The 13,879-nt window shown below is 38.8% G+C and overlaps 2 protein-coding genes and 1 long non-coding RNA gene across 4 annotated transcripts; 2 read left to right on the top strand and 1 right to left on the bottom strand.

Moving 5' to 3' along the window:
- The first annotated feature begins 155 nt into the window (after window positions 1–155).
- LOC137711559 (ubiquitin carboxyl-terminal hydrolase 9) lies at window positions 156–7,549 on the top strand. 2 transcript variants are annotated; one of them, XM_068450812.2, is made up of 14 exons: window positions 156–667; window positions 814–984; window positions 2,092–2,340; window positions 2,505–2,649; window positions 2,898–2,957; window positions 3,069–3,164; window positions 3,534–3,938; window positions 4,059–4,199; window positions 4,407–4,577; window positions 4,922–5,179; window positions 5,562–5,710; window positions 5,985–6,512; window positions 6,617–6,887; window positions 7,000–7,549. In XM_068450812.2, the coding sequence occupies exons 2-14, from the start codon at window positions 833–835 to the stop codon at window positions 7,162–7,164; spliced, it is 2,790 nt and encodes a 929-aa protein (XP_068306913.1). In that variant the 5' UTR covers window positions 156–667; window positions 814–832; the 3' UTR covers window positions 7,165–7,549. The 2 variants fall into 2 exon arrangements, with proteins under 2 accessions (XP_068306913.1, XP_088551789.1); XM_088695663.1 differs by having other exon boundaries at window positions 440–667; window positions 831–984.
- A 545-nt stretch (window positions 7,550–8,094) lies between these two features.
- LOC137711560 (glucan endo-1,3-beta-glucosidase 11) lies at window positions 8,095–10,895 on the bottom strand. Its single transcript, XM_088695664.1, has 4 exons — window positions 10,539–10,895; window positions 9,261–10,411; window positions 8,868–9,040; window positions 8,095–8,333 (listed from the first exon to the last, which is right to left on the bottom strand). The coding sequence occupies exons 1-3, from the start codon at window positions 10,600–10,602 to the stop codon at window positions 8,972–8,974; spliced, it is 1,284 nt and encodes a 427-aa protein (XP_088551790.1). The 5' UTR covers window positions 10,603–10,895; the 3' UTR covers window positions 8,095–8,333; window positions 8,868–8,971.
- Window positions 10,896–12,037: 1,142 nt separating this feature from the next.
- On the top strand, window positions 12,038–13,563 carry LOC148696201 (uncharacterized). The gene is made up of 2 exons (XR_015963527.1): window positions 12,038–12,845; window positions 12,876–13,563. It is a non-coding gene; the product is annotated as an uncharacterized LOC148696201 (long non-coding RNA).
- The last annotated feature ends 316 nt before the right edge of the window (window positions 13,564–13,879 follow it).

Raw genomic sequence — 13,879 nt, 5'->3', positions numbered from 1 at the left:
TCAAATTTGTGATTGTATGCAGAGGATTAAAAATGAGAATATACCCTTTGCCTTGCGTGGACTGGTTTAACTTTTCCAACAAGAAATATGAGAGTTAAAAGTGAATACTGCATTTTTTATTCATTGTATGCGGTATTCATCCGTATCTAGTATACATTAGCGTATAATGTATAATAGAATTTTTGAAAAGTGAATTTTTAGTCGCTCATTCAACGCTTCATTCTTTCGTTTGCATGCAAAATATGAAGTTTCGTCATCAAATCAGTTGGTCTGTCAAAATACCGGTATATTTTAAAATTTTGGTATGTAACATGGCCGTAACACGATACGTATGCAAGTGGACCGTCGCGTTGCGTCCACCAAACACCAAGAAGTCTTGAGGAATTCAATCTCTCCCGTGGAAGTTGGGCCTTTAAGTTTACCCGTTCAATCCCTCTCTCTCTCTCTCTCTCTCTCTCTCTCTAGATATAAAAAGGCGATTCAGACGAAGGGGACAAATCATTGAAAGACGGTAAGAGATTTCTGGGGCATTTCTCTCTCCCCCTCCCACAGATCATTACCCATTGCCTTTACCCCCACCAACTACCTTCAACTGCAATCCCTCCACGCTTCCTCCCCCGTCCCGCGGCTGCTGCCGCTTTTCACATTCTCTCTCCGCCGCGATCTGGTTCGTCCGATTTCTCAATTTCGCTTGATATTTATGTGTTTAACTTGTTGCTTGTCGATTTTGTTTAATTGTGGTCTGGATTGAATTGGGTCGGATTCGAATTTGGGATCTTTGTTTCTTTCTTATTTGATTTGTTGATTGGTTAGGTTGTGTGAATCATCAGCCATGACAATTCCGGATTCGGATTTCATGATGGAAAACGGAGTTAGTTGCTTACCCAACACGCCGGAGGAGGAGAAGCGGATCGTCGATGAATTGGCTCGAAAATCGGATGCCAACGTCAAAGAAGGCAACTTGTTCTATGTTGTTTCCAATAGGTGTGTGCTCCTCTTTCTTTGAATTTAATGCTAAAGGTTTTATCTTTGGATTGGCAGCCATCTATTTGCATGTTCGTGTTGCTTTTGTTTTGAATCTTTATTGAGAAGTGCTTTTCGCATCGTAATTGTTTGGTTAATTTTGGGTTCTTAGCTTCTTGTGGGTTTTACGTGCTTTCTAAGCCAAGAGCATGCATTTGTGCTATGCTTCTGTATCGAGCAATTGGGTACTTGATTAGATTTTCTTTTGTTTATTTTCGTGTTTAGGAAGTCACTCTCTTTTTTGTTTTCTTTTAGCGCATTCATATGGTTGCTTTTTACATGGAGCATGTTGATTCCAAACTTTGGTTCGACAAATTAAGACCATAAAATTGAACAATCACACCAAGAACATGAGTGAAGCGATGTAACACGGTTCACCTAAGTAGCACTGTGTCCACATTGATTTGTATTGTGTTTTCACTGAAAGTGTGGCCTTTACTTAGAAGGCTCGAGAGCCTTTTTTGAGAGAGTGAGAGTGAATGTAGATGGAGTTAGTTACTATGAGAGGGGGAACCTTTTAAATAGGCTAAGGTTTGAGCTTTTTTAACTGGTGGGCCTCCTTTGTGGGCTAAGGCTCGGCCATCGGAGTAGCAAACCATGCGAAAAGGACTCCCCCAAGTCTCCCAAGCATTTATTAGGGCCTGTTTGAAACTGCTTTTAGGATGACTTAAACCACAATCTGAAAACCAAAGGTGTTTTGACATTGTTTGACATAAAATCTTAAATAGTACTTCTGAATTTCAAAAGTTCTTTTTAGTATATCTAGAGGGCACCTCCCTTCTACTTTAACAGAAGAATTACTAAATGAAGTTTTAATCTGGTGCTTTTACAAAAATTGGTTATGACGTTGTTCAGTATGACCAATATCGGGATCAGTTTTAACTAGGCAAAATTTTCCTTACACTTTGTAGAACAGATTTAACGTTATCTGCATTACAAGAATCTATACTACTGTGTGGGTGACATTACTTTGAAGACTTCTTGACTGTAATTTGGGTTTCTGGCTGTTGTTTCAATAGTAAAAATGCTTGCATGTTTGTAACTGGGTTTATTCTACTGTTTGTCCAGGTGGCACTCAAGCTGGAAGAGGTATGTTGAGCAAGGCACTGGAAAACATCTATATGACGAGCAGGATTCTGTGTCTCAAAAGTTGGATCTGCTCTCATCTAAAAACATAGCTAGACCTGGACCTATTGATAATTCTGATATAGTTGTAAATGAATCTGAGGACGGCGATTTACAGCTTCATAGAACACTGGTGGAAGAGCATGACTATGTCTTAGTTTCTCAAGAAGTTTGGGAAAAGCTTTTCGACTGGTAATTACTTATTTTGCATCAAACCACTTTCACTTGTATTCTATTTTCTTTAAAAGTTTACAGGGAGTGTGTTTAATAGTAAATTCAACTTAAAATAGGTGCAAGGGCACCTTTTTCATATTTTGTTCCGTATTTTTTATAAAAATATCCTTTAAATCTTACAGGTACAAAGGAGGTCCAGCATTACCAAGAAAGATGATTTCTCAGGGTGACCTTATCAAGAATCTGATGGTGGAGGTCTACCCGCTCTGTCTTAAGATTATTGATTCAAAAGACAGCAGCCAGACAGTTATAAGATTAAGCAAAAAGGTACATTAATCTTTCTTTTGCTTTTTGCTTCATACATATAAGTTTTGGAAAATTTTTCATTGCTTGTAGAAAAGGATATGTAAGGGGTTGCCATCTCGAGTTGTATTTTCATTGTTTTTATTTGTCTGATGGTGTTGCATTCTTGGAAGTGTGTAAACTTTGGCTGTCGTGGTTGTGAATCTTGTGATGACTTTGACCATATGTATATACTATACAATGAAGGTTTTAACAAATTTAGTCTGTTTCAGGCTACTGTACAGGAGCTTTACGAGAAGGTGTGCAAAATTAGAGGAATAGAGCAACAAAAGGTACATTTACATAGTTGTTCCCCCCTTGCTGTCTTTTGGGAGTTTTCGACTTCATTTACTAAGAAGTTAATCACATTGGTTTTTCCTTTCCTTCTTAATTTTTGATCACAGGCTCGTATTTGGGACTACTTCAACATGAAGAAGAATTCATTTTTGAGTGCTTCAAACCAAACCCTGGAGCAGCTGAACTTGCAGATGGATCAAGAAGTGAGTTATACTGTATTATTAATTTATTTATCATTAATTAGGATGTTCTTTGTTACTTGAATTGAATGATTGCTTGTCATAAATTATTATACAAAAGAATAAATTGAATTGTTAAAGATAAACATGAGATATACTAAGTTGGGTTTTCCAGCCTACTTATTACTGATTAAGCTGCATTTTTAAGTAGACATTTGCTGCGTGGTTGTTATTTTTGCACTCCTTTCTTATTTCCCACTTGGGATTGGGTTTTATGTGTATCAGCATTTTACTTTGACTTCTGAATTCTTTCTGGATTATCCTGAGATTTGTCAGTTGTGACGTTTATTTTGATTTATCTAATGACTTTATTGATCTATACTTTTCCTGCAGATTCTTCTTGAGGTGCAAGTTAATGGGAACTTATCTTCTCAATTCTCCATGGATTCAACAGGAAATGAGTTAGCATTGGTACCCCTAGAACCATCAAGGTCATCTATGACAATTGCAGGAGGGCCTTCCTTGTCAAATGGTCATTCAATGGATTATAGTTATAATAATTTGCACCAGGGAAGTGCCTTAAGCAGCTCAACATCAACAGAAACAGATGATAAAAGTTATGTTTATAATCCAATGAAAAAATTAGATAGGGGAGGTTTGGCTGGATTGCAAAATCTTGGAAACACATGTTTTATGAATAGTTCACTTCAGTGCTTAGTCCATACGCCTCCACTTGTTGAGTATTTCTTGCAAGATTACTCCGATGAGATCAACACTGACAATCCTTTAGGGATGCATGTAAGTGTGGTTATCATTTTCATATCTCCTTCACGCCTTCTCCATGCAGATATTATTGAATATTAATTTATTTTCTCCCTTTTTTTCCTTTAAAATCTGACATATGGAGCAATTCTGCAGGGTGAGCTTGCTCTTGCCTTCGGTGAGTTGTTGAGAAAATTGTGGTCATCAGGACGAACAACAATTGCACCACGTGCTTTCAAGGGAAAACTTTCTCGATTTGCTCCCCAGTTTAGTGGCTATAATCAACATGATTCTCAAGTTAGTACTATTTGTTTTCTTAATATCTTCTGTTTAATGCTTTTCAATGTAATAGTATGCTATCTAATGTTAAATGTGCAACAGTGTTTCTTTTTTTAAACAAAATGTCACTTGATCTTGAAAAAGCCACCAAGAGTGTTTTTCTACAGTATTTATAACAAGCTAAATTACTATTGTATTTTTCTGAATGGTGAGTTCTTTTTTCAGGAACTTCTTGCTTTCTTACTTGATGGACTACATGAAGATTTGAATCGTGTCAAGAGTAAGCCATACATTGAAACAAAAGATTCAGATGGTCGTCCAGATGAGGAAGTTGCAATTGAATGTTGGAAAAATCACAAGGCCCGAAATGATTCATTGATTGTGGATGTTTGCCAAGTAAGAATTCTTTTGTGACTGTTAGTGTTATATCAGACAATGTGTGCATGTTGCTATTGCTAGATCTTAAATGTCAGCTCTTTTTCTCTCTTCAGTAATCCTATGTTTGTTATGCTAATATTTTTCAATTTGGTTCTTTTGACCAATTTGATCAATTTATATCGAAATGGACTTGCTCTTTTGTATTTAGCTGTGTCTTTTTTTTGTTTCAAGAGTAATTTTTGCTTCTCTGTGTAGTTGGATGTTCACTGTGTCATACAAGTAATCTATTTCTTAATTTAGGAACTTTTGTTAAATGTATCTTTTGGTTATTGACTCACATTTCTGGTTTAACTAATGTCCAGGGTCAATATAAATCAACATTGGTATGCCCAGTTTGTAGCAAGGTTTCAATTACTTTTGATCCCTTTATGTACTTATCATTGCCACTACCTTCAACTGTCACCCGGTCAATGACGGTAACTGTGCTTTATGGAGATGGGCGTGGGCTTCCACTTCCGTACACTGTAACCTTGATAAAAGATCGGTGCTGTAAGGATCTTATTGAGGCATTGGCTACCGCATGCTGCTTAAACAGTGATGAAACCCTTCGGCTTGCTGAGGTAATATGGAGTTCACTGACTTAATAGTTCCATTTGTTTTTTATTCTTTATTTTTTCTGTAGCATCAAAACCTTTTTGTTAGCTCGAAATCATTTGTTGGCTCATTTCAGCATTCCCTCTAGTTTAAGTTTTTAAGCTACAGCAGTAGCCTATATGGTATCAAATTTATGGTCTCAAGAGGCTTTGGAAACCTCTCATCCCCATTCCCCAATTAACTGTGAACTATAGATTGAGGCCCATGCATATGTTTCTCTCTTGACCACATGCAATATAATATATAGGGGCTGCAACTTAAAGGGGTGTTAACTTGATATATATTTTTGTTGGCACCTAACAACTTGAGTTTTTGGGTAAAATATTAGTCTTAACACTTCCATTCCAGGTGTATGACCATCGAATTTATCGATATTTGGACAACCTTTCAGAACCATTGTCTTCAATTAAGAATGATGATCGGATTGTGGCCTATAGATATTCTAAAGAAGTAGCTTCCAGAACCAGACTTGAAATTATTCATCGACGGCAGGAAAAGTGAGTCTGCTTCCTTTTATCTCTTGTAGTTGAGTTTGCATGCAGGTAAACTTACAAAGTGTGAACTCTAATTTGCCCTGGGCTTCTAAGGTTTAATTTACATAAGCAAGGAATGTCGATTTCAGTGAAAAATCTGAGGACCATGGAATTGTTCTTTTTTTGTAAACCCTGAGAAATAGGTGATTAAGTATAATTGCTTAATCACCTAGGTTCTGCGTGTATCCATTGGATGGGCTCTTTGTCATTATTAACTAAAGCTATTGTCAATTTGCAGATGTGCTTTAGATCCTCTGAAGGGTCAGAGAAAGCTTTTTGGAACACCTTTGGTTGCCTATCTAGGAGAAGACCGGATAACTGGTGTTGATGTCGGTAGAGCTGTTTCTAAAATTCTGTTGCCTTTGAAGAGAGTGGTTAAGCTTCATAGCACGAAACAAAATGGATTAGTTTCAGAAGCCATTCATGAACCATCAAACAGCCACAATTTGAGGCCCACGGAGAACATAGAACTAGAGGAAACATCAAGTGGCGAGTTATCCTTCCAGCTATTTTTAGCTGATGAGAGGGGTACGAACTGCAAACCACTTGAAAAGTCTTCATCCATAAGTCCCGGTAAAATCGTAAAGATATTTGCGGACTGGACCGACCAAGAAGACGAAGTATATGATGCTAGCTATCTCAGGGATCTACCTGAGGTACACAAGAATGGGTTCACAGCAAAGAAAACTCGGCAAGAAGCTATTTCCTTATTTACATGCTTGGAGGCATTTTTGAAGGAAGAACCTCTAGGTCCCGATGATATGTGGTTTGTTCTTTTGCCTATTCTAATGGTTTCTGTACGGCATTATTTATAATTTTCAGGCAAGTAGGTATCATCCTTGACGTATGTTATTGAATTTTGCAATACAGGTACTGCCCTAAGTGCAAGGAACATAGACAAGCTACAAAGAAACTGGATTTGTGGATGTTGCCGGAGGTTCTTGTTTTTCACCTGAAACGGTTCTCATATAGCAGATACTCAAAGAATAAACTTGATACTCTGGTGACTTTTCCAATTCATAATCTTGATTTGAGTCAATATGTGAAAAGCAAGGATGGAAAGCCTCATCTCTATGAGCTATACGCCATTAGCAACCATTACGGCGGTCTAGGTGGTGGGCACTACACTGCATATGCCAAGGTAGGATAGCTCTAATGCATCTCATCATTTTCAATTTGAATAGTTTCTGTCGGTCGGTCAAGTATTAGCATGCCAAGCCTTTAAGTGACATGTTATCTTTCCGATTTTGCAGTTGATTGATGAGAACAGATGGTACCATTTTGACGACGGTCACGTATCTCCGGTCAATGAAACTGATATCAAGACTTCGGCCGCCTATGTGCTGTTTTATCGGAGAGTTAAAAGTGGACAAAATACCGGAGAGGCCGAGTCATCAGGGACTCATATGGAATCTTGAGCGTACAGATTGCACGGCGCTGGGAGTGGACCAAACGGCAATGCGCTGGGAGTGGACCAAGTTAAGCCGACTTGGTGCAAGAAGGGCGAGCATTGTGGCTGGTTGAACATACAGATTGCACGGCGCTGGGAGTGGACCAAACGGCAATGCGAGGGGAAGGAGCTGCACGACATGGCGGTTGGTACTAAAAATCTCTTCTCCATCTCATACAATATTTTTTTAGAAAACGAAATTTTGATAGACATTTATTTGTCGGCAAGGGTAGCAAATTATATATGGAACTTGCATAAGCCGTTCGTGTTATTACGGCTGCCACGATAAAGCAGTGAAGGCTGTATGTAGACAGAATACATTATTTTGAATGTATTTGGTGGACAATTTCAAAGAGCCTTGTGTTCTACTTGAATGTTGCACGTTAATTTCCGTTTACTTTGTCACAATTTTTGTCATTTTGGTGACATTTTTCTGTTAATTTCATTACGTACAATGCATATACAAACGTTAAGGTGAATGGTGATTAACCATTTTGTTTTTCCTTTTTGTTTTTCCTTTTTTTTTTTTTTTTTGAAATTTGAAAACTGAAATCTTTGGAAAGTATTTTTAGTTTTTCGAAGAAAAAGAGAACTGAAAATTGCTTTCTTAGGGGCTGTTTAATATTATGTTCTTTTTAGTTTTCACTTTTTTGGAGATTGAAAATTAAAATTTTGTTCGATAATTGTTTTTATTTTTCAAAAGAAATTAAATATTAAAACTTACTTTTTCGAGTTAAGTTTTCGGTTATTGGTTTTCAATTTTTTAAAAAGTGAAGTGAAAACTAAAATCTGAAACCAAATGTTCATCCAATGAACCCTTGAGTTTTCAAAATTTAGCCTAGAGTTTAATTTAAAATTTTTAGTTTTAATTCTTTTGAAAGTTAAAAATTGAAAATAATTAAGGTAAAAAATACTACAGTCAATACAGTAATAAAAATACTCTTTAAGTACATGAGAAAGGTAAAATATTTTACAACAACAAATACAAAAGTGGGGCCCCCTCCCCCTCTAGCCTCTGCCTTCTAAAACGCTCCTCGGCACCATCATTACACTTTAATTAAACCCTAATCACCCTCCTACCCCTAATCCACTAGAGTTGTTATTAAGACACTGAATTATAAATAAATAATAATTGTCCTGCAAAAGCCCAAAAGAGGGAAAAGTTAGGATAAGCACCTATCAAATAATGTTTGGTACCAATTGAATTGAGTGCCACCAATTGCCAACTAAAAAGACTAAAAGCCACCCACCACCATCATCACTTTCACTAAGTGAGCCCCACACCATCCCTAATAATCAAAACCTAGTTGATGATCTCAAGAAAATATCACCTATATGCATCAAAAGGTGTGGGGCTCATTGCGAATTTTGTGTTAGGACCGAATTACAAGAGATATGCTAGCATCACTCTTCTACCAGCGAGTTCTTGACTATTGGTGTGCACGTAGTGTTCACAATGCATCAAGAGTTAAAGAATTTTAATGCGTGAGTAGGGGGCTCATTCCAAGTGAACGACTCTTGACTGTTGATACATGTGAGACTCAAAATGCATCAAAATTCAATAACCATCGACGAGAAAGTGGGCAACTGACCGTAAATGCATCAACAGTTAAAAATAGCCCGCGATGATGATAGTGGGAAATAGTATTTAGCATGGTGGATTAGGTTTACCTTGTTCCTAATTCCCAAGTAACCTCTTCTATTTATTTTCTCTCTTTTCCACCGTCCATTCAGATTTTGAGATCTGATCTGGAGCAACTTTGGATATTTTGCTCTCAGCTTTTCATCAACAACGAGGCCAGCAGCCACATCATCGCAATCCAACCAATCACATGGAATCTCTCCTGCAAACGAAAATAGCAAAAATTAAATAAAAACGATTCCATTTAATCACATGTGACACGACGTCGTATTCCGCGGCACCACCGTCCCCGGTAGTTATCAAGACTGACGACCAATAAGGACTCAACACCTGGACCACTTTTTTTTTTTTTTTGTTTTCCAACCATCACATTATCCACGATTCCACGGTAAAAAAGTAAACAGTGAAATTGAAAGACTTACCGTGGCGGGGGCGGAGGAAATGGACAAGTATGGCGTGCCGGAAGAACCCGACGGCGACCAACCATTACTAATCGGATTTACCTGTCCCTGGCCCGAACCTGAACCCGAACCCGAACTCGAACTCGAACTCGAATTAGAGTTACCAAAGGAAATGTTGCCCGTCGAGAGCCCGATCGAGTACGCGGGCGACCCGTCGGGTTTAAACAGCCCGAAGTTCCTTTCTGAACTCGGGCCGGGTTTCATGTTCTCATTGAACAGGGCGAACACGTAGATGTTGAGATCCGACCCGGGCCTGAGCGGCGTGCCCTTCTTCTGGCAAATGAGCTTGATCAGATTTCCGTTGTACTTCTTCGCGTTCTCCGGCGTCGCTCCGGCCTCGTCCTCGTCCCCCTTCGACGGCCACCCGGTCTCGGAGATGTGGACCGGGAGCTTCTTGAAACCGAGGGAACCCAGGGCGGAGTACACGGCGTCGATCTGGGCGAACAGCATGTTGTCGTAGTGGAGATTGGTGGCAGGATCAAGGGAGCCGGAGTTCGGCTGGAAGAGGACGTACTCGAGCGGCACTTGCTTAGGGTTCGATTTGTAAGCGAAGTAAGGGTAGGCATTGATCAGGAACGGCGATCCGGTTTTGGCGTGGAAATTGAGGATCGGAGTGATGCAGCCGGTCAGATCTCGGCGGAAAGCGCCGGCGGACGGCGGATACGAGGTCTGGAGAATGGAGAGGGAGTGGGCGGTGGTGACGGTGACTTGCTTGTCGAGGCCAAGACCGACGAGGGCGGTGTGGACGCTCTGCATTGCCGGGAGGAGATTGTTGCTCAACGACGTGTCGTTGAAGGTGAGGACCTCGTTGCCGACGAAGATGCAGGTGATGTTGGTGGCGGGGAGATGGGCCTGGACATTGGACTTGACCCAGGATTGGGCCTGGGCCGGGTCCTGGACCTTGGCAAGGTAGTCGTTGGGGAGGCCCACTATGAACTCGACGCCGGTGTTGGCGAAGGCTTTGAGGACTTTGGGATCGGCATCGTAGAGCTTGATCTTGGAGATGCCAATGGATTTCACCAGCGGAACGACGTCGTCGGGAGAAGGTAAGTTGTTGGCGATTTGGCCGTAGTTTATCCCCATTGAATTTACCGTTGCTGGAAACATGAACCCTTTTCAAAAACAAAAACAAAAACAAAAAACAGAGAAAATGTTGTAAATTAGTTGACCAGAATTCAAAATTTTCAAAAAAGATTGCAACTTTGGAAGCAAATAGGGAAATTGGGACCTGGGTTTTACCTGAAATGATGAGAATTGAAAGGAAAATTGCAGAGGAGTAGGGGAAGCTAGTGGTGGCTGCCATTTTTGGAGCTCACTGCTCAGCTTGGAGACTGAAAAGGGAAGAATGTAGCTGCAGGCAGCTCCAAATTGGGCAACAATGAGGGGAGAGAGAGAGAGAGAGAGAGTGGGCAACTGTGAGGAGTGAGAGTGAGCAGTGATAATATAAAGCTGTGAACTTTCACTCTCAGTCTCAGACTCTCACTCTCACAAATTCAGAAATGAGCTGGGACAGTGGGTCCAACGTCCAAGTACGCACGCAACTGTGAAGTTGAGAGGAGAGAGATTGAGAGCTTAGGTTTTAGTTAGTGTGGGGGAGAGAGAGAGCGCTTAGGTTTTAGTTGGTAGAGGGGGTTAGATATTTTGGACTTATAAAGTTAAAAAAAAAATTGAAAGAAACAGTCTGATACAACTGTGATATCATATTAATCTAATAGCATGTTATTATGCATTTTAACTTTTAAAATTAGTAGTACATGACTGTAATACTGTTATTGTGGCATTTGCGGTAAACAGTATCTTAAGCCAATGAAGCAGTGTTATGCATTTAACCTTTTTTAGTTGATATGCGTTTTGATTCAAGATACTACTAATGGACAATTAAGCTAATTAAATAATATTATATATTTATCTTTCACGCGTGACATGTCTTATTGATTCAAGTTACCAATACATAAGGATGCAAATTAGGCAAGTTGGAAGGTTAACTCAATTCTAACCTAACTTTTACAATTCGGGTTTGGGTTTGGGTTGAGTTTCATTCGGGTTCATTTGAGCTCAGATTTAATTGGGTTATGGTTTACTTGGGTTAGGTTTGTGTTTCCCAACTTTTTCAAGTTTAATCTTGTAACAATTTAGTTTCCAATAATTCCTAAAAAAATTAAGCCAAGTAGCATCAAAGGTAGCTAACTTTAATTTCATAAATCCATCTACTATAAAGCTTTAGGATTTAGAGACTACAAATATGGGCTAACTAATCAAAGTTTCTTATTCCCTACAAGCTTAAGTAATTATAAAGAGTAATATATGAAAAAAAAAAATTTGAAAGCGCGTTGGTTTTTTGGACTTGGCTCACTTAGGTGTAATATGAGCATTAATTGATATGTGTTACAATTTGGTTAGATTGTGTTTGGTTAGTCGGGTTGAGTTGGGTTAGGGATGAACTGGCAAATGATCAACCCAACTCAACCCAATCAATAAACGGGTTGGAATTAGATTGGGTTCGGATGGGTTATAATTAAAAAAAAAAAAAAAAAACCACTTGTTCGGGTTTAAAATCAGGTTAGACATGGGTGGGTTCGGATTGGCCCAATCTAAGTTTCACCCCTATCGATACAGTACTTCTATGTATAAATAAAGGGAACTTTAACGAAAAGTTCCCGGTACTATTTACTTTAACGAAAAACCACATTTTTGTCATTTTCGTTAAAACTTAAAGTTTTTAAACTCTTTTCATTAGTTTTCTTGTAAATAAAAGGTTCTCTAATTTCACCGGTTCTGGTTAAGAAAATGTAAGGGTGTGATTTGTGTGAGCTACTTTGATTCTTCCTTGACACCCATGCTATGATTGATGCATTGGTGTTGGCATTTTGCGGTGGTGATGGGGTTTTTGGTGGGGTCCAAATGACTGTTGTCCGACAACCTCCACGTGATCCCCCTTCCCAATCCCACTCAATCCGGGAGAGGGTTTTATTTTTTTTGAACTTTTTGGGGAGGCAGTGAAAGGATAGAGTGGGCGCAAACTTTGCTTTAATGGGAGGAATGCTAACCACCCTTTCATTTCATATGAACATTCTCAGTTCTATTTTTTTTCAATTTTCCTTGTCGTTCTACCTGCTAGATAATTCAAACTGCTTATTTAAATATATTAGAAATTATTGAAATTCAAAGTGGTTTAGGAATTTAATAATTATTCGATAAATGTACAACCATGTTTTTAATAAAACATTGAAATATTTTGACAACGGTGGTGGTTGTGGCTGGGGAACCTCTCTGCCACCCGCGCCTCTGCTCTGCTGTCCTTGCTCTGCGACCAACATCTCCTGCTACTCACACCTCCTGCCACTTTTGTACCCGCATCCTCCTTCACCGTGGACACGAATCGGCTTTATCTTAGTTTCATGCATTTTGTTTTCTTGGTTTTTTTGTTGTATTCCCTAGATCGGTAGATTTTGTGAGTCCTTACAACGATTGTTTGTGTTCCGGCGATTTATGTGTTCTCGTTGTTTGCGATGGATTGCCGTGAGATACGTATTTTAGGTTTGTCAGGTTTATCGTCACTTATTTTAGGTTTGTTAGGTTTATCGTCTTTGCAGCAGATCTATTCTAAAACTCTTGATTTTAATGGTCTTTTGTAATAGCTGTATAGAAGTTTGAAATTATCAACGTTCTATGCGAATTATCTTCAGATCAAGAAAAATGCATCATCTACCATTCTTTATGCTTGATATATATGGTAGTAAAACACTTTATCGTTTATGTAAAAAATTAAAAAAAAAAGTCCGTTAGAAAAGATCGGTAGCATCTCTTACTTTAAATTTACGATTGACCTTTTTGTCTTTATCTTTTTTTTATTTTTTTTAAATTTATTTTTGAAGGAGCTGCTATTGCGGTTGGTTTTTTTTTTAGGGTTCGAGAAAAACGGCAGAGCCAATTGCCAAACAGAAGGAAGACACGTGGCATGCATGCCAAGCAAAGGAAAGCTGTGTGAATCGCCGTTTCTGGCTGGTTGCTAGTTGGGAAGAATACTAAATCTTATCTCCTTCATTATCTTCTTGAACTCTGATTTGCTTTTGCTTTGTTTTAAAGGTTTATGATTTAATTATTCAACGGCCGCAAACAAAATATGAGATGTTTGCTGATCCAAAGTTCGCGCCTCATGTGTCACTCCTACGTAAACTTATTGTCTTTTATTCATAACGACTTATATGCCACGAATTTACTTTCACACGTTATGCTGATAATATAAAAACATATATTATTGGTATAGGATGCCAACGTTATGATAAACTTGTGCGATAAAAGTTTTTCTTCTTTTCTCCACCATGTCCATTTGCGCCTTTTGCAATTAATTTCATTTAAATATTATGAGGAATCTATTTGATCTACAAGAGAGGGTGCCTTGATATAGCAATTCGAACGTTGAGAGAAATTAGCGTGCGATCGCATATCAGAAATTAAAGGGCGGCGTATTTTTGTGCGAGTTGTCTTATAAGCTTTTCTCTTTATGTATTGAATCGTGCCCTAGAGCATCATCATGATTGTTGCTGAAATTATTACTCGGAGCATTTGGGTTGCTTACT

Source organism: Pyrus communis, chromosome 6 (genome assembly GCF_041283825.1).
Source record: "Pyrus communis isolate YQ-2024b chromosome 6, ASM4128382v1, whole genome shotgun sequence".
Taxonomy (NCBI): domain Eukaryota; kingdom Viridiplantae; phylum Streptophyta; class Magnoliopsida; order Rosales; family Rosaceae; genus Pyrus; species Pyrus communis.
The sequence above is the reverse complement of the archived record's forward strand: the minus strand, read 5'-3'. Positions and strand labels throughout refer to the sequence as shown.

What these genes read in the sequence shown, in the direction of transcription:
- LOC137711559 (XM_068450812.2), top strand. Translation starts at nt 833, where the DNA reads ATGACAATTCCGGATTCGGATTTCATGATGGAAAACGGAGTTAGTTGC. An exon ending in ACTTGCAGATGGATCAAGAA is followed by an intron (nt 3,165 to 3,533) that starts GTGAGTTATACT and finishes CTTTTCCTGCAG; the next exon opens with ATTCTTCTTGAGGTGCAAGT. An exon ending in TGATTGTGGATGTTTGCCAA is followed by an intron (nt 4,578 to 4,921) that starts GTAAGAATTCTT and finishes ACTAATGTCCAG; the next exon opens with GGTCAATATAAATCAACATT.
- LOC137711560 (XM_088695664.1), bottom strand. Translation starts at nt 10,602, where the DNA reads ATGGCAGCCACCACTAGCTTCCCCTACTCCTCTGCAATTTTCCTTTCA. An exon ending in TTCAATTCTCATCATTTCAG is followed by an intron (nt 10,412 to 10,538) that starts GTAAAACCCAGG and finishes GTTTTTGAAAAG; the next exon opens with GGTTCATGTTTCCAGCAACG. An exon ending in TTTCCTCCGCCCCCGCCACG is followed by an intron (nt 9,041 to 9,260) that starts GTAAGTCTTTCA and finishes TTTCGTTTGCAG; the next exon opens with GAGAGATTCCATGTGATTGG.